General features: G+C 46.3%; 1 protein-coding gene across 1 annotated transcript in view; it reads right to left on the bottom strand.

Moving 5' to 3' along the window:
- LOC149356162 (uncharacterized) overlaps positions 1–16692 on the bottom strand; it is a 79540-nt gene extending 62848 nt beyond the window's left edge. The window contains exons 1-2 of the mRNA XM_089576265.1: positions 16585–16692; positions 1124–1247 (exon numbers count right to left, since the gene is read on the bottom strand). Coding sequence (XP_089432391.1) covers positions 1124–1247; positions 16585–16692 — 232 coding nt within the window. The remainder of the gene's footprint in view (positions 1–1123; positions 1248–16584) is intronic.
- Positions 16693–19617: the final 2925 nt, after the last annotated feature.

Here is a 19617-nt window from a genome sequence, read left to right as displayed (position 1 = left end):
TTCCTACACCACTGACGATACTCGCCCACTGCCTGCATCTTGCTTACCGGCATTAATGCCTGTCAAGCATACAGATGGAAGACTTGTAATCAGGGCGTTTCTAAGAAATGAAGGACATTACCTTCAAGCCGATTCGACCACAAATTTTGAGGTAAAAAAAAGCGGTGCACAGTTGCACCCATGCCTTCGAAAAAATATTTCAACATCGGCACGTTTCTGTACCAGAGTCTTTTCGACGTATAAGACAACTTGGCTTACAATTCGAAACTGCTTAATGAACTCTTATGAGTCAGTTGACTGATGAGAAAAGATAACAGCTCAAATATCTTCAAAATGAATTTTTTTCACTGAAGTGGGTCTCGTCGACCTCTGCAGCACTCTAGTGAAATCATGCAAAAGACCAAGTAGTCTTATTAGCGTAAGGTAAAAACGCACTGAATTGTTTGTTTGATAATTGATAGTTGCGTAGTTCAGTAATTCGACGGTTTAAAGGAGTGGTGCCAAACCTCACAGTACTCGCCCACTCTTAAACAGATTTCAAACTTTTTCGTGCTTATTGCAGCAGACCACTGCCGTAAATGACAGGACTCTGGTACCACAATTTTTTTAATTGAAGCACCAGAATGTAAACAAGAATTCGGGACATTAAGTTCAAAACAGCCGCTTCCCTCAAACATGGGAAGTCAAACTTGGCACAGTTATTGATGTTCGGATGATAAAGCATGCACGTGGAAACCAATCTGATGCACTCCGAGATGAAAGCAGGCATACCATTTGCAACCGAAAGCCATTGTAAATTATTCCTATCACACCTTATTCGATGACACCGCATGGCAAACAGAAAAAAGTTTTAAGACTTTAGTCCCAAAGAAAAGAAAGAATGCGCGATACAGGCATCTGGAGCTGTACATAAATGTGTGCTTATGACAAAGATTCAGCAATTCTAGGTGTTTCAGCTGCACCGTTTTTAAAGCGGCACTTAGCCTGAGTGAAGCTTCAAAGCTCCAGTGTGGCGATTTGGTCATAATGCACTTCTCGTACGCTGGAATTCAAGCCTCTTTTTTAAGCATCAGCTAAGGATAACCCCAAGAATGACACAAATATGACCAGCTGGTCGACGTACGTGGCTCGGTGTAATTGATGGCTTTGTTCAGAGGGCACGTGTAAATATGGTGCATCAGCATGTACGGCTCCACCTCGTGGTCAGGAGAGAAGGGGCATTGCTTCAAGCCTTCCCCACGGCACGACTGCAAAGGAGAAAAGAGAGCCGGAACACATGCTTCAAAAGAAAAAAAATGCAATGCTTACGCTACCCGTGCTCAGATAGTTAAAGTCAGCTAAAGCTCGGTACAGAGAGCGCTAGCACGCAGTTACCCCTGATGCCGACGATGCTTTAGACCGCTAATTGTATCCGTGTCAGGATGTCACCGCTGTCACTGCTCTTATCTCCACACCGCAAAGTTCATACATCGTACACAAGCGCCAGTAACGTGACTATGTAAATCCATTCACGCCTTCTGCCTAAAGGTAAGTCATCGGTATGACGTAGGGACCTGTAAGCATGACCATCGACGATCATAACGCTGATGCCTATGCTGTTCACAGCTTTACCAATCCACCACCGTCTTCACACTGCAAGCTCGGTGTCAAGCTAGCGCGATGCCCCGTCGACCGTGTGCTGCTCCTCCCCTTTTCGCTTGACTCTGGAGAAAAAACTACCATGCGACCTAGTTGGTACAGCATCTTGCAAACATACTGCGCAGAAATACGACGGACGCATAAATGACTGACACAACAAGTGGCGACTCGCGGAGTAGCGTTCATTATTTGTAAAACACTCAATATGGTGACAAAACTAAGTGATCCAAGTTTCAAAACATACTAAAAAAATGTGTGCACAAAACAACATTGACACAGAAGAAAGAAATGAGGCGTGGCTAGATGTGACAACTGCCTTTCACGCAGAACAACTGACATCCCGCGAACACGTTCTTATAGATAAGAGAAACCTCTGACACCGTTCTAGTCAGTTTATTAGGATGGCAAAGGGAATTTGTGGTTTGACCAATAAAAGAATCCCACCCACGGCCTTCAATACAGGCTTTGCTAAATTTTAAGGCGTCCTTCCGAAAGATAAGTTGCGCTCTTGCAAGCGTACTGTCGGGGACTAATGTCGCCAGGACGCGTCATCGGGAACAGAAGCTGATAGCTCTATGATTAGCCGCTGCCTGCAGACCATACTTGTCGAGGTGAAAGTGGGACTCGCATGCTGTCATGTGTGATAGTGATAGCAGGCATGGATAGCAGGTGCTCGCTAACTAAGATGACCGCTATTAGCCAAAATAACTTGGCGCGAGTCCTGAAGAATTTTGTCCCCCATAGTACATTTCAGCACCATCCAGTTTGTCCGAGATAGATTAGGGCAGAAAAAGATATATTTTATTTATCGTAAAAATTAAAATATCACCGGTAAAAAAGATCAATTAAGTATTTCTGAGTATATTTGGAGGCAAACACACCGTGTTCTTCCTCCAGGAATTGTTGGGAGCGCTACTGTTTGCGTTCAGTTCGTTTTTCATCTTTGTCCTGTCATGGGCACTTCCAACTGCGGCCATTTTCCGTGTCTTATAAGTTATTAATAGCTTGCGATCGTTTTAAAATGACATATTCTGTGGTTACATGCATTGATGCACGTATTCATAAGTAGTGCGTGGAGAGGTCAACATAACACGATTAAGCCTGCTGAAATGGTATTTGTTCGCGACCAAAACTATCAGATCAAACTCTACCGGCTTTCACTGGCTTTGACAGCGCAATCTACGCGCATACAAGTTTTGTACAGATACAGGCAAAGGGCAGATTTCTGTTTTTAGATCTTCCCAGGAGACATGCGAGAACAGATAAATGGTGTGGACAGGTCGCGGAAGGAAAATACCTATTTCAATAGAAGAATCCAAGTTCTTTTCGAGCGCAAACGATGGGATTCGTTGTATGCGTCGTCCGAAACGCAATTATGTGAACAATCGTCATTAACTTTCCATGCTAAACCACAGCAGCTGGAACGTAACGACACGGGGCTGATTCCCCGATCGTGGAGTTTTCTTGACTGAATTCAAGGTATCATGAGCAGAAAGTTTCATGGGGGCCTTCTTGTAGAGGTTATGCTTTCATAGGCACGCAAGAATCTGGGATTTAGATGCGTTTCCGCAAAATTATGATCCGAAACATTATTCTAGGCTTCTGAACAATTCGTTGAAGAAGAGGGCGGTGAACAATTTGGACTGGCCGAGGGAGTTTGCTCAGATTGTTTGAATTGAGAAACTTCGGGCAAGCATCCCGTGTTGTCCGAGGGACAGAAACGCGAGTAGCACCGAACACAGACTAGACCACTCCTCAGTAAGTAGGAAAACATAGTCTAGACGTTCACTGACAAATTAAAATGTGAATACAGTCCGACGTAACGCGCTCGCCCATGCTGCTTTACGTTTGAGAAAACAACTGCTCCTATCGTCCGACGCTCTGCAGCGCCAACGTAACCGGCGGCTGCCAGCGCGCCCCGAAGTACCCGGCGCAGATCTAGCTCTTGCTCCATTCGCGCGCCAGAACAGCTGACTGCGTTGACCCACAATACATCGCACAGAGAAAAATGGCTGATGCCTGTGCGAACATGAGTGGCGCCGGCGGCTCGAACGTTGCACATGCGTCGGATAGCTTGGTGGAGAGGTTCATCGAAGCCATAAAACGACACCACTGTGTGTATGACAACAGACGACTCGATTTCAGCGCGTGGGAACAGACACGGCAGAGCAGCGCTCTCTCCACAGGTTAGCTGTTCACGACTGCTGTTTTCGGCTTCATTTGTAGGTTTCTCGGCCTGAGCATAGCACTTGCTACACGCACCGTAATGTTTGATCGCATTTTTGTACCATTTCCCTTTACAGTTGAAGAATGCCACAACTTGCGGAGAGAGCACACATGTTACAAGCACCGTTCCAACTCAGTGTGTTATGTCACTAGTTCAAGCCATGCATAACTCCAGAACAGTGCTAAATTGAGATTGAGATTGCTAAATAAAGCCACATTTTTAGCTGACGTGTGGCTTTTGCTTGCTTTGCATGCAAATGAACGCCGTTCTCAGACGAAGAGGCAACAAAATCATGTTGTGCATTAGCATCGCTTTACTACCCTCAGTTGCCATGGCAAGGAACCCTTTGGTTTGGTTTGGTTTATGGAGTTTAACGTCCCAAAGCAACTGAGGCTATGAGAGACGCCGTAGTGGAGGGCTCCGCAAATTTCGACCACCTGGGGTTCTTTAACGTGCACTCACATCGCACAGTACACGGGCCTCCAGAATTTCTCCTCCATAGAAATTCAGCCGCCGCTGCCGGGATCGAACCCGCGTCAGGACATGAAGCACTCCAATGGCGTGTCTAATTCACATGGCATCTGAAGATGAGCGGCTGCCATCTGATGGGTTATGCGCGCTATGGACTGCTTCCAGCCGCCTTCTTGGATTCTGTCACCACTGACCCTGTCACTACAATCATTGAGGCAATAGACACTGAGAGAGCAGAAAATTACGCAGGCAAAATTATGTCCGTTAGCAACTCCACATCGGTTCCTTGGAAGCAGAGCCGCCGGGAAACCAAAATTCCAAACGCGTTCTAAACCCGTTTCTAAACCTCTAAACGTTCTAAACCTTTCTGCGTCATTGAGTAGTATGCCTAATAAAGTTTAAATTGTTTTTAAAACAAGGCTTTTGAGGTAAAAAGCAGCTTTTTTTCGGCATAGTGATAATAGTGTTGGCGGCCGTCAAAAAATAGGTGAATCATGTTAGGTAGTGAAGTGAATAAATAGATCCTAATAGTTAACTATCACTGATAGACACCTAATTGCAATCAGAGATCTGTAGCCGGCCACTAGTGATAACCATATCAGAGTTCCGAATTTCGAAAACGCGATTAGTCTCATCGCTGTGGCTAGACAAATTTCTGCCATTTCTTGCGTCATTCGAAAACCGCGCGCTTGCGGGAGGGTGCAGAGCGACGTCTATCAAAACGTCACACTCCGTGAGGCGTGTCAAGCGTGGCATTGCGAGATACCCGATCCATGCCGACTCCACAATCAATTCATAGCCATCCAACAAGCCAATCCTTGTTGTAATTCATAATGCAAGAAGCGAAACTATAATCCACAATCCAATCCATAATCCACAAAGGCACGAGCTGTCAATGAAGAAACCTACGTTTCCAGCAAATTTACTTCCTGCATGGCGTGCTATAGCGCCATCATGCGGCATCCACGGAAAATCCCTCACGCAAAGTACAATGCTGGCTCAGCAGATGGCGCCATAATGCAAGCACAAATGTTTTCCGATTATCTCACGTAAGTTGTCTTAAGAGCCTCCTTGAATTTTACCGAATAGCGCGACAAAAAGTTAAAGGACGCTTAAGCCTCGCCTTTAGGAGTGGAACGCGACAGAGTGTCGCAGCCTGCCAGGGAGCCCGCCGAACGCCATCGCCCGTTCGGCGCGACGCCTAGCCCGTTGGACAAATTGCTCGGAGTCTCTAGCAGGCCTCACAAAAAAACCCGATGCCACGAATGCCAGCATAGCTTCCGCGCCGAACGAACTGGTAGCAAGCCGCGTGGTGAACACGCCTTGAATGTGCGCTGCGTTATTCGCCGCTCGCCGCGTGATTTTTGCGTCCCCGCACGGCCCCATTACGCCCGAACGAGACGAGCGGGAGGCGCTGCCGTCGCGCGCTATCTGTTGGGGCAGTGGCGTACATTGCGAGGAGGAGGTTTTAGGGGGCGCCGTCTGAAGGCGCTACGTGCGCGCGCGCAGAGTCTTTGACTATGTATGTCAAAACTGCCTGCGGACCACATGGGAGAAGCGGCTCAAACACCTTCGTCGCAAGTTCGGCTTCTTCAGAAATGAAGTAAAAGCCGACAACGCGAGGAAATGGGCCAAGGCAGTTGATGCCCAAGTGCGTGCGCAGGAGCGAGAGGCGTGGAGGGCTGCCATGGAGGGGAAGTCGACGCTTGAAGTGTACCGGGCAGCCAAGCAGGAAATCTGCGTTGAGAGCTTCTACGACAACAGTGCAGGCAGCCGCCTGTTGTTTGAGGCCCGCGTGGGTACCATGCCAACGCTTGTGTATCGCAAGCGCTTCGAGTCGAATACACCCAGTGCAGAGCCTGCGGAGAGCACGACGAAACAACGGCGCACATTGTCCTACTATGCGAGAAGCTGCCAACGCCACCGCACGAGAGCGCTACGCTTCCGCAGGCGCTGGGTTTCCGTTCTTCGAACGAGGGCTGCACAACGGGTGCGGCAAACCATGCGGCAGTTGCAGCGACAAAGCGCCGATTGACAGAGTGGTGGACGCTGGTGCGACATTAGACCAGCACTGTTTCGTCGGTATTTGCGTGGGTGTTTGCCGCTTCGCGTTTGATAGTGGGGTTTTTATGTGTTTGTTTATTCAGCCAGGGCACCTTTGGTAGGCGCCGGCCCGTTACAGAGGGAAGGCTAGATCATCATCATCATCATCATCGAAGATATTTTTCGCTCACCGCCAACGACGTCACCGGCTTTCTGCGACACGGGGGCCTTAACGCTGTAGCGTTAAAAGCCACAGGTTAGTTGAGACCCTTCGGTGACGGTGATCGCGTTTTCTAAATTTTGCAAGCTGATATGGCTATTATTAAGGGCTGGCAGCAAATCTCTTATTCGTGTAATAGCTAAAACTTCACTATGAGAAGTTAGTTCGGCGTATTAGTATCTTGTGTAATTCGCCAATTTTTTGACGTCCGCCAACACTGGTACTAATATGCCGCAATAGCTTCCCTTTAACCCAACAGCATCTATTTTAAAAGTTACCAATCGACTTTCCTGTGACACCTGCTATGTAACTAAGGAAGTTTCCGCATAAGCACCAGCACACAGTGCAGCCGAAAGAGGAACCGCACAGCGAAGACGAAGCTGACGGAGCTCGGGCTATGCTCTGGCCCCTTACTTGACGCGATGACCGACAACCTGATCCAACCTGGCCAGCCTGTTTCCGCCGCTGTGATTTCTTCCTGTACCATGCGTCACCGCGACCCTGCACTCTTCAGCTCCACGGAGGACACCGACATATAAGACTGGGTTGCCTCCTGCAAACTTGTGAGCCCCTTCAACGAACGGGATGATGCCGTTAAGCTCACTAACGTCATCTTTTACTTGACAGACGCCGCGAACACTTACCGTTCCAAAACCACGAAGAAAATTTTTCTACCAAAGCGGCGCTCAGAATCAGCCTGACCGACATCTTCTGCAGCCCCACTACCCAGAAACTTCGTGCCTAACAAAAGTTGCGCAGTCGGGCACAGCAGGCAGGCCAAAACTTGACAAGTTATATCGAAGATGCCGTCGACTTATGTACACGTCTAAATCCATCTTTGATCGAGGCTGACAAAATCAAGCACATTCTGAAAAGGATTGAGGATGGCGCGTTTAAAATGTTAGTCTCAAAAATCCCTAAACCGTCTCTGACGTCGTCGCTTTTTGACAGAGCTATGACGAGCTCTGAAAACTGCGTCTTGTCACCCTTCATACCAGTGACCGGAATGTGTACTTTCGAGCTCAGCTCTAGGCAACACTGATCCTGATCAGCCGACCCTTCTATAGCAACTCGACAGTTTGCTCAGGAGTAGGACGCCCGCCAGTTATCATTGGCTACATGCCAACCCGCCCAACGCCATACCTATTGCCCTCACTTCAGCGTGTCCTCTAGGCGCAGAATGCTGATGTCCCGCCACTGCAATCCGCCCGTCTGGTCTTCACTTCACTTCACTTCACTTTATTACCTTAAAGGCCCCCAGGATTGGGGGTATTACATAAGGGGTGGGTTACATTGAAAAATCTGATTGAATAAACAAAGAAAAAACGTAAGATACAAATATTATTCGCTGTTGAAGAAGTTGAAGAAGAAGAAGAAGTTGAAGTTTATTTCTCGCTCTCAGTGGTACAAGTATTACTTACAGTATTACAAGTATTACAGTGGTACAAGTACAAGTATTACTGGGAGAGAGAGGACGCAGGGAAAAAAGCTGCTTGAATGCAGCTTGAGAGGCACCCTGCGCCCACACTGCTGAGGCAACGTATTGCCTCAGTTGTTAGTTTACAAGACAGCTACAGGTGAGGCACTCGAAAACAATAAATAAAGTATCAACATGAATATAATATCTACAGTGGCACTTAAACATTAGTATCACAATCACAACAAAAAGCGTCATAAATACTAAAAAAAAACCAAAAGCATCACATCAACCAGGTGCACAACAGCAGAATTCACACGTGTTACAGCTTTAATCACAGTTCGGAACAAGTTGTAATTAAATGTCTTCAAAAAGATACAAAATGGTTTTTAAGCTCTTTACCGTGATGCATTTTAGCGATATGTTGTTATTTTTTAAAATGTTTAGGTATTTCGACAGAATAAAAGATAAAGATTGCATACCGTATTTGGTCCGACAAAGAGGCAGTGACCAAGGAAAATGAGAGCGGGTATCGTAGACGGTTGAAAAGCGAGACATTTTTAGAAGTGAGAGAGTGGTTTCATTGTTAGTAAAAACCGCAGTTTTGTACATTGATAGCAATCTGAAAGGAAACAAAGAAGTGAACTTTAGAATGCCAAATTTAATGAAGTATGGATGTGTGTGGGTCTGCCTCGATACGTTTGCTATGAGTCTAATTGCCCGCTTTTGTACTGTTATTAGTTTGGATATGTTGTGCTGGGTCGTCGTTCCCCAAACTGTGAGACAGTAAGTCAGTGATGGGAGAAAGAATGCTTGATAAATGAGGACCTTTACTCGAGACGGAAGTGTGTCCCTATGTTGGCAAATGAGACCGTTGAAGCGATTCAGTTTTTTCCGAACATGATTGACCTGTTCGTCCCAGGTGAGACACTCTGAGAAGATAACTCCTAAGCATTTTATGTTTTTCACGATTGCAATTGTTTTGCCTCCTAATGATAGGGTGAAATTGGTGTGAACAGTTTTATTTCTTGTTCGGTATAAGACGGCCTTCGTTTTTTCAGAATTAACTTTTAGATGATTATTTCTTGACCACTCGTGAAGATATTCCAGACACTTATTTGCTCGCGAAAATAATTCGGCTTCTGTGCTACCCGACAACAGTGCTGTAATATCATCAGCAAAGCCCACAAGGTCAACGGCAGGGGTATAAAAGATGTCATTAATGTAAACAAGAAAAAGTAAGGGCCCCATTATGCTGCCCTGGGGAACACCAGAGAGAAGTGGCTCAAGGCTAGATAACTTGTTATTATGAGAAACCATTTGTCTGCGATGAGCTAAGTATGATTTGAGCAGAGACAAAGTGACTCCCCTAATTCCGTAGTGTTCCAGTTTTTGCAGCAGCAGATTATGGTTGAGCAAGTCGAAGGCTTTTGAAAAATCGACATAAATGCCAAGGACCAGGCATTTCTTCTCAAAGGCTTCAACTATTAGTTCTTTTTGTTTAATCAAAGCTGTCTCTGTCGATTTTTTAGGCCTAAAGCCAAACTGTTGGTCAGATAGGACACCATGCTTATCTAAAAATTTAGTTATTCTGGAACACATAATTTTTTCTAAACCCTTTGATAACACAGGCAGGATCGAGATCGGCCGGTAATTTGATAATTCTGATGTGTCGCCTCCTTTATGAATGGCAATAACTTTTGCGACTTGCATTTCTGTCGGAAAGATCCCTGTAGCGAGAGCAATGTTGTAAATGTGAGTTAACGGTACAGCAAGTAAGTCAATAATAAACTTAAAAGGTTTTATGCGGAATCCATCTTTGTCCTCTGCACTGCTACATTTTAGGTTGCTAAAAACTGTTACGACTTCAGTTTCAGTTGTGGGGAAAAGGAATATAGACTCGGCAACAATTGGTGTTTGCAAAGTGTAGCCGGGATTCGGTGCGGTGGAAGAAAGTAGGGTTTTTGTGATACTCGAAAAATGTTCATTAAATGCATTTGAGAGATCGTCTCCGGTAATAACGATGCCGTCTTTCATTACTGAGGTAACAGGACATTTGGGATTTCGGTTTAAGAGTTTGTTTAGTTGGAACCATTTCGCACTCACATTTTTCCCAGATATGGATGAGAAAGTGCTGTTGTAGTAATTGAACTTCGCGGATTTCAGCTCTCGGTTAAGAGAATTGCGGTATTTCTTGTATTTCTCTAGCTTTGACGGGTCGCGGGATTTAATAAACTGTGCAAACAGCTTTTCTTTAACCTTTATTTTGCGCAGTAGGTCTTGCGTTAACCACGGCTTTTTAGCTTTTTGTTTCCGAGGACGATCAACCAAGAAGCATTTATCGTACACAGCCTTTAGTTTCTTTACCAGGATGCTGTATGCGTCGTTCGCATCCTTTGAGCGCATCACATCATCCCACCTAGCTGCACACATATCCGTTCGGAAGCGTTCCAGGGTTATCATATCTATGCGCTGATAGCTATTGCAAACTTTTTGTCTGGCAGAATTGGACCTTGCAGCAGGAATGAAAGCGAAAGTTGGAATGTGGTCACTTACGTCTGATAGAAGTGTGCCAGCCTTTGCATTAGAAATTTCCGAATTAGTAACGATGATATCTAGAGAGGAAGATGTAGAGCAGGTTATGCGAGTGGGAGTATTGATAAGGTTTGAAAGTCCGTAAGCATGAAAAAGGGACATAATTTCTGTTTGTCTGGTCGATATGCTTTGCATGTCAACGTTCACGTCACCCGCTAAAACCAGTGATTGTCGATTGGTGGACACATAATCAAAAAGGCTTTCAAGCATATCAAGGCATTTCTCGAAACTACCGTCTGGGGGGCGATATAAAACAGTGTAAACTTCGCGATCATGCTCAACAGTTTGCATTTCATAGTCAGCAGTAGATAAAGTGAACTGTTTTACCTCTGTAACTGCGCGAGTATTCAAAACTTGGATTGAAACGCCACCACCTTGGCGGTCAGATCTATTAAGGGCAAAATGCGTGTAGCCCTCTAAAATTAAATAGTTCGATTCGTCATGATACCAGGTTTCTGTGAACATTACGACTTCAAAGGAAAATTTAAAAGAGTCGAAAAGTGACTGTATTTCATCGTTCTTGTTGTTCACCGATCGGCAATTCAAATGGAAAATCTTCAGACTTGGTTCCTCGGCAACCTTGTTTAAAGCTACCGGAGCAAGCAAATGATAACTCTCCATTTTCAAGAGGAGCCATCGATATAGTGCACTAACTTAGGTCATTTTGTTCACGTCCTCAGTGGTCATAATCTTTAGCACTTTGCTCTTTTCCATTTTCCGTGCGTAGATTTGACCTCCACGGACCCAGACAAATTTCCAGCCTGCCTCACTTTTCTTTGTGATTGCCAGTGCTAGCAAACGCTTGCGATCAGGGCATAAATGCTCATTTATATACACCTGTGTCTTTTCCTTGAACCCAAATTCTTTGCAGGAAAGGTTCTTATTGCTTCTCGCTTTCAGAAGGACTGCATCGCGTTTTTTGCGGAGGACGAACTGGGCAACAACGTTAAATGCAGAAGGGTTTCCATACACGGGAACGCGATGGCATGCATCAAGGTCTGAGGCCGAGATTTCTTCGCCAATAACGTTACCGATTTTTCCCATGATTTCAGCTAGATCCTCCTCCGGTTCAACGGGTATACCTTTGATTTCTATGTTAGCATTTCTTGAATATTGTTCACATTGCACCAAGCGTGCCTCGCAGATTTTAGTCTGAGTTGTTAGCCAGTCACATCGCTCTTGCAATGCTTCATTCGTCTTTCGCAGATGCTCATTTTCATCAAGTGATTTCTTAAGGTCATCTTTCATTTCATCGTACTTCTCGCTTATGAAGTTCAGGCTGCTTTTTATGTCTCTGAGTTCTGAGCGGATGTCCCGCTCAAGGGATTCTTTGAAAGCTTTCAAGTCACCTTTAATTTCATTCTTCAGATCTTCAAACGCACTTAGCAAATCCTTATTTGGCATGATTGCACGAGGAACGCGGTTTCAATGCAAATACAGTTTCATGCAAAAAATGGCAGCAGTGGCGTAGCAGCTTTAAAGTACAGAACGAGCGGTTATGTCACAATTTTCAAAGCACCAACCTGCACAAGAAAGAGCCGGGATAGCCAGGTAAGTGGGAGTGCCGTCCGTGCTGCTCACGCCACAGCCGCCTTGTAAAAAGTCGTCCGGTCAGTCGTCACGTTTTATAGATGCAAATGCGTTGACGTCACAGCTTATCCAGGCGTAGCTTGTGCGCAGGCGTGCCGATAACTGTCGATGCGTTTCTCCGATTCCCATGCGCTGAAGTCGACGTTGCTCACACGAGGCCAGTGGTACTGCACAAGAAAGAGCCGGGATAGCCAGGTAAGTGGGAGTGCCGTCCGTGCTGCTCACGCCACAGCCGCCTTGTAAAAAGTCGTCCGGTCAGTCGTCACGTTTTATAGATGCAAATGCGTTGACGTCACAGCTTATCCAGGCGTAGCTTGTGCGCAGGCGTGTCGATAACTGTCGATGCGTTTCTCCGATTCCCATGCGCTGAAGTCGACGTTGCTCACACGAGGCCAGTGGTACTGCACAAGAAAGAGCCGGGATAGCCAGGTAAGTGGGAGTGCCGTCCGTGCTGCTCACGCCACAGCCGCCTTGTTAAAGGTTGCAGCTAAACAGTTCGCAAATGTTGATGGGCAGGTGATTGCGGCGATGTCGTGTGGAAGGTCAATGCTCCGCTGACATATACGGAATTCCACTCGTTCACCATTCTCTGCCTCGCACCGATCCGCACCTCGCGAATCGATGGCGCACGCTACAAACCGGCCATTGGCTATGCCCCCGGTGTCGCTGGCCGTGTGGCCCGATGGTGCTTCACACGGGCAGTATGCGGAGTATGGTGGTGCAAGAGCACGCGAAACAGCGAGACTGTGGGCGATGTAGCTCACGCAACAATATATGGCTACGCGCTGATGTTGCTTTCGCAATCCTCCAGGTTTAACCAGAGCTAAACCACCGCCAATTTTTTGAGACAGATTAACAGAGAGGGTGCTAACGCAGGCACTTCCTAATTGATCTCTCTTGTCTGCTTCAATTAATTCCTGCGTGCTCTTATCTTTCTTTCTACCAATTAGAACTGTCTTACCATAGGCCATTTTTTTTCTCTACATTGCGATGGTGCTCTCAGAGTCCATCCTTTAAACACCAACTAGTCTGTATTACATATTGTTTCTCACACGACAGAGGAATCTATACACCGCACTCTCTTTACATTCAACAAAGGAAGCTCTGTGCTTCTTTTTGCACATCCTGGGCACATGACTTTCTGGTTTGTTAACCCTGCATGGCCTATCGAAGTTATTACGGGCGAAAAAACGACGCGTGCCTCAATGCACTTAGCAGTACGCTTCAACTTGTCTATACGATACAACAGCAAGTTTTTTCCGTTCTTCTCCGACAGCATGAGCAGCAGCTTGCTTATTCACGCTTACCTTTCTCAACAGTGATTCTCCAACAGCTATCTGCAGATAGTAGCCATGGTAGCCAGCGACCGGCAGCCTATTGTACTGCTGCTGGAAACTACTGTACATAAAATGAGGACAAGACTTACGAATGGCATTTTGAGGTTGGCAATCGCACTTTTCACCAGTTTGGAATGTGCAGAATTGAAGGGTAGCAAAGGCTTATTGCTACGCTGTTCATATGTCCAGCAGGTATTACCTGGTTCAGAAACCAAGCCAACGTCCAGGAAACTAAGCCTATTCTCAGATTGTAGCCCATACGTCCACACTAGCGGGTTGAACATTTGTTTCAACATAGTATGCTAACCACTCTGGATTCGAAAGAACCCTGATCACTGTCAGTAAATATCAGAAATCCGTCCACATATCTCTCGTTCTTTGTCCTTGTCGTGTGTTGCGCTACAACGATGGTTTTAGATATACTGTCGGGGAAAAAAAGTGGTATACTCCACGCGGCGGGAGCCGGAGCAACGGAAAACTGCGCCATTTTGGCGAGCTAAAGCTCGGTACATTGAAGCCAGCCAAGCGACATACCTGCTGATAATAAAGGTCACGCATTGGCTGTCTCGATCCCAGATGCCCCCTGTAGATGGCGTTGCAACGCAATTTTCCGTTGCTCCGGCTCCCGCCTCGTGGAGTATACCACTCTTGTCCTCGATAGTACCTCTTCACCAATTAGCTCAAACCAAATTCCTGCGGGAATATATGCTTTCTAGAGCTCTCCGTCGTCAAGCCCAGCACTTTGTCGTACGTGATTGCCGCCGCGGTGGCTAAGTGGTTATGGTGCTCGGCTGCTGACCCAAAAGACGCGGGTTCGATCCCGGCCGCAGCGGCTGGAATTTCTTTGGAGGATAAATTCTAGAGGCCCGTGTACTGTGCGATGTCAGTGCACGTCAAAGAACCCCAGGTGGTCGAAATTTCCGGAGCCCTTCACTACGGCGTCTCTCATAGTCTGAGTCGCTTTGGGACGTTAAACCCCATAAACTAAACCAAACCTTGTCGTACGTGATCAGCAGACGTACCGTCGGAACTGCCTACCAGATGGTCGGACATGGTGGCTGCTCGTAATTCCACAACATCTCCGCTCCGTCATTGGCACCAGTTATGACGACGAACCCCATTGCGCCCATGTCGGCCAGCTGAAAACTTTCTCCCGCCTGTGGTTTCAGTGATACTGGCACGTATCGCTTTTTGCGCCAGCACTGGCACTCTTGTCTGGAATGTCTGTGTAGCAACATCCCACCACCGCACCAACGTGCCCCTCTGAGGCCTTTACCCTCTACAGCCCGGCCATTCGACCATGTTGAGGGCCCACTTTATGGCCCTATTCCCAGCACTTCCGCAGGAAATCACTGAATCATGGCCACCATTGATCATCTCACGCGCTATGCGAGAACTGTCCCGTTAACAGCGGCGACGGCATCTGACGTCGCCAGTTTCATACGTCAGAACAGCATTATGCGTCACGGTGCGCCCCACAAATCTCTACAGAGATCGTGGTCACGACTTCTTGTCGGGCGTCGTGGAACCCCTTCTTCAGGAGTGTAATATCTAAAATAATTTTTTTAGATAATATTTTAGATAATAGATAAAAAGTAAAATAAAGTTTTTATTATTTACTGTCGTTGCAAATGTAAAGATTGACACAGTGTTATAAAAACGGTTAAAATTCATGGTGCATATTTGTTTTTCTTTTATTCACAGTGTATCGAGCTTGCATTAAGTGCTTTTTGAAGTGGCATGTTGAAGGTGTTTAGCTGCGCTCTGTGTGCTGTATTGATACTCCTGCTGCTTTGCCGTCCATTCTGAGCAAGTTTCAATTTTTGGTGCAGGGCAAGGAGGTGGCGCTTTGTCAGGCATTTTAGTGCCATTTCACCAATCTCCCAGACACTAGCACTTCCACTTGTCTGAATAAATTTTATTGTGTTTTGCTGTCGCCGTAAAGCCTTCTTTCTCGTCCTACAAAGCTGCCAACGTCCCGTTGGAATTCAGTCGCGAAAATATGCACAGGTGCGGACAAAAGACAACACAGTATGCAATTCTTTTCTAACGTTTTTTAATTGTCGCCTAATTTCAGTTGGCAACTTTGCCGTGAGCGTGCTAGTAGTACATATATGGCGGTTTCTGATAGGTCAACAGTGTTTCTTCATTTCTGATACAAAAGGCGTGATTGCGCTAAGAATGAAACAGCTTGCTCTGTTTGCATATGCTCGCGGCTGCACCTGAGTATCCCCATGTTAGAATGAAAAGAGCTTTGTTCGTGATTTCTGTGCGTTCGTAGTCTTCCCTTGCACAATCTCCCTTTATCTGCACACTAATGACATTGCGAACAGCTTGCCCCTGTACATCGAAGTGACAAAGTAAGTGGACAAGACAAATGGCGGCCTCTTCGGGCTCTAAACAAGGGTACATTTTTCTCTGCTAACGAAGCAAACTCTCCAAGAACATAATTGCTTTCCTCAGTTGTCGCATGGCTGAAATCCATGCGTATAGGAAATTTGCGGTGATAATTCTGTACGTGTGGAGGCGATGCGAACGTTGAGCTGCAAGATGACAAGACTGCAGGGTTCACCAAATCCTCGACAAGAGAATATGACTGCCTCACATCATTTCACTTCGAATTCCACAGATGGTGGCAAGCGTACTTAGGAATTTTTTTTTTAACGCAGAAAAGAACCAATTGCTTAACTATACACTGCAGCATGCTTGTTTGGTCGTATGTTGTGTCAAAGCTCATATTCCGTTTCATTCGAAAAGATACGGGATAAACGAACCAACAAGACTACGGCAGGTAGACGTGTGGAGTTCAAACTGCACCAGTGTCCACACGGGATCTAAGCTGAAGATCCAGCAAGAAGCTGGAGGTGCCACCTGTTAGCTTCAGCATGTTGCTGCACGTTCACCTCAGCGGGCAGATGCAGACATGGGGGAGCGTAGACAAATTCTAGGGCTAATTCAGTCTTCAATCTCGCTAAGCTGAACAAAAGGCATCTCAAACCAACACCGTCGCCTTCTCCCCCAGCGATCCCTGGAGGCTTCTGCTTACCTTCTTGCATTTTGAGATGTGAATCTGGTACCTTCCACGCCTCATTCGGTGAGCCGGGTTAAAGGGGCAGGTAACAAGAGGCTCATGTTGCGATGCGTAAGTGGCCATTGCTGACACCTGCAACAGCGCATAAAGGGCGTCACTGGTTTCATTGGTGCGGAATTAAAGCCGAAAACACTTTGTTTAAAATGAACACATACGATAAGCATTGTCGAGACGGAGAAGTGGATACTGGGCAACAAGCTGTAAGAGGTTAGACATGGTCGAAAAATTCGTTCCAAAATGTGCTTATGAACATTCATATCTTGTTACATATGAGTGCAGATCGAAGACCTCGCAAGCTGCATCAAGGTATAATTTTTCTGTTTTCATGAACGCTCCCGTGGAAATATTTCTGTTAAAACTATCCCATATTAATTCCATCTCTCGCGTCTAGGTATTTCGCTGCGTTCTTTTCAACCTCAGCATTGACGCTGAAGCCGCACACAACCCCAGAAAAATTCTGTTTTAGTCACACAGCGAACGCATAGATTTTGGCTCATTTTCTAAACATATGACTATTGTGCGTTAAACGAAGAAACAGCCGCAATCACTCAGTGCCTACGGAATTCCGCAGCAAAATCAAAGCTTTGAAGCACAGCGGTCGTATTTCAATAGGGATGAACAGCAAACAAAAAACACACGTGTGCTCTGACATGTCAGAGGATGTTAAAAGTGCAGATTGTCGAAGTTAACCTGCAGCCATTCATCGTAGCGGTTCTCGCTGCTCGCATGCTATTTCAGGGACGTTAAACCTCCAAACACTATAGATACCGCACCGAACGGGAGAAAGGGTTGTTTATTCCGCACAAAAATACTAGCATTCAAATCAGTAAACTAAACAGCCCGAACTGTAACTAAGTAACTATTGAGGACACTACCCCCTCGGCATGCCATATCAGGAAAAAACACTTCAAGCAACTAATATATGCTACTTCAGTAACAAACACAGTCTCTTTGTACAGGAAAGCACTTAACGGCAAAAATGTAAGAGAATTCAAAAACTAGCCACCAAACAATTCCTTCTCACACAGACCACTATCCTCTTAGTTATTGGAGGTAGTAAAAGAGAGAAAGAGAAAGTTGCCACCTCAGAAAGCTAGTGAAGTGCACTAGAGTCACAAACAACAAGCTAGTAATATCTAACAAGAAAATGGGCAGAAACTGTTTTCGCTAATGTTGCTAGGTTCATTCTGTGCTGTGCTAGCGCGGTTTTTTAAATTTGTGTAGAGAGAAAAAATTAAAAAAATTGGCGGGGGCCTAACTTTGTTAAGCCTGGTAGGTTGCAAAAGCGAGCGCAGCGCCTCTAACGGAAGGAACGCGGCGCGCCGCGTATAAAGAAGGAACGCAGTGCGCCGCGTCTACAGGTCACGCGTGGCTACCGGCCGCCGCTGCGCGATGACTCGACTTGGTAGCCCATCTCTCACCCTGGTATGCCGTCACACTATGACGTCACTAGGCATGACAAGACATCATAGGTCATTCTAAATATCACGCGTGGCTACCGGCCGCCGCTGCGCGACGACTCGACTTGGTAGCCCATCTCTCACCCTGGTATGACGTCAGAACTCATTATAAAAGTCAAACGGGGCTACCGGCCGCCGCTACGCGAAATGCCGTTCATGAGCGTAGAATTGCTTTCGCAATAAAAGCTACATGTTTATTTTGTTTGATTCCCAACACCGGTAAGAGCTGCCAATATGTGCTGGTCATAAATCACACCCATAGGTATAGATATATTGAGGCATTACTTAAAAAAAATTAAGCGAGCTGATGGCATCAAACAACCCTGCAGGCCAACCACAAACGGCTATAATTCAAGAAAAGCACAACTCAGAAAGGGTCACACAAGCGTGACACATGCAACGAGGGTGAATACGTACATCTTTCTCCGCTTTATATACTTCGAAAATTTGATTAGTTACAGGCTAGATGCTTTTAACCGTTGAGCTAAGATAACAGATTTCTTATGACGTTGTAGAATTATTTCTTTTTGCGCTTGTAGTGGACTTTCTGTTCAAATTTTCTTGGTATAACTAAATTGAAACGACTCCATCCGATTATCTAAGAATGAGGGCATTCGTTTACGTTAATACTTTGTCAACAGCTTTCGAAAATAAATATGGTTTAGCATGCCAACTCTCACCATCTGCGCTACCTGCGTGCGGCGAGAATACAGTGCGCCAGAAGACGAGGAAGTTGCTGTCTCGCTTGGTTCTGGCTATGCCTGATTCTGCGTTGCAAGGTTCGTCACAGCTGCTTGGTCGGTGAGCACCCTCAAAATGCATCCCTACAATTGGTGGAGGTGCGGCATGCTTCCCAAACCACCTTAGAATTCTGGAGCCGCATGCTGCCCCTGCGCCCACCACGCCTGAGGAGAATATGTTGACATCGGCGCCGATCTCTACCACAGTCCTCTGTTCTGGAGCCCAACGGTAGCGCGATTCTTGCCTATTAAGTGGTACAGCCGGCCACGACTTCGACGACTTTCTGTCGTAATACGAAAGAGTCAGCAGCTACAAGTGGGACGATTCTTTCAAATTCAGTAACGACCTCTTCCATCTCACGAAGGTGGCGAATCTGTGGTTTCCCAACCATGAGGCTGACCTGCCCACTTTGTCAGTTAATAGGAGTTTTTCGAAAGTGTTCGGTCGGTATGCAGTGCGCAAGCTCCATGCCGAAAAACGGAACAGCGCTGTGTCATCCCGATCAGCCTGACGAAGAGGTCTTTACTAGCTATATCGAAGACATCGTTGATCTCTGCAAACGCCTCAACCCGGCCATGCCCGAAGGGGATCGGATCAATGACATTCTTAAAGACATTGCTGACGACACATTACAGATGCTCCTCCCGACAAATCCTATCATCGTCTGTGAGCTTCTACGCTGCGCTGCGCTGTCTGCGATGAAGTAGTCTCTCCATTGGCCCTGGCTGGTCTCACTTCCCAGGACTCCCACCTGCTCGAACAAATCAACGCCTTCGTTCGAGAAGAT

The sequence above is a fragment of the Amblyomma mixtum genome, chromosome 3 (genome assembly GCF_055824585.1).
Source record: "Amblyomma mixtum isolate Tamu chromosome 3, ASM5582458v1, whole genome shotgun sequence".
NCBI classification, from domain to species: domain Eukaryota; kingdom Metazoa; phylum Arthropoda; class Arachnida; order Ixodida; family Ixodidae; genus Amblyomma; species Amblyomma mixtum.
This window is presented reverse-complemented; position numbering and strand designations above follow the sequence as displayed.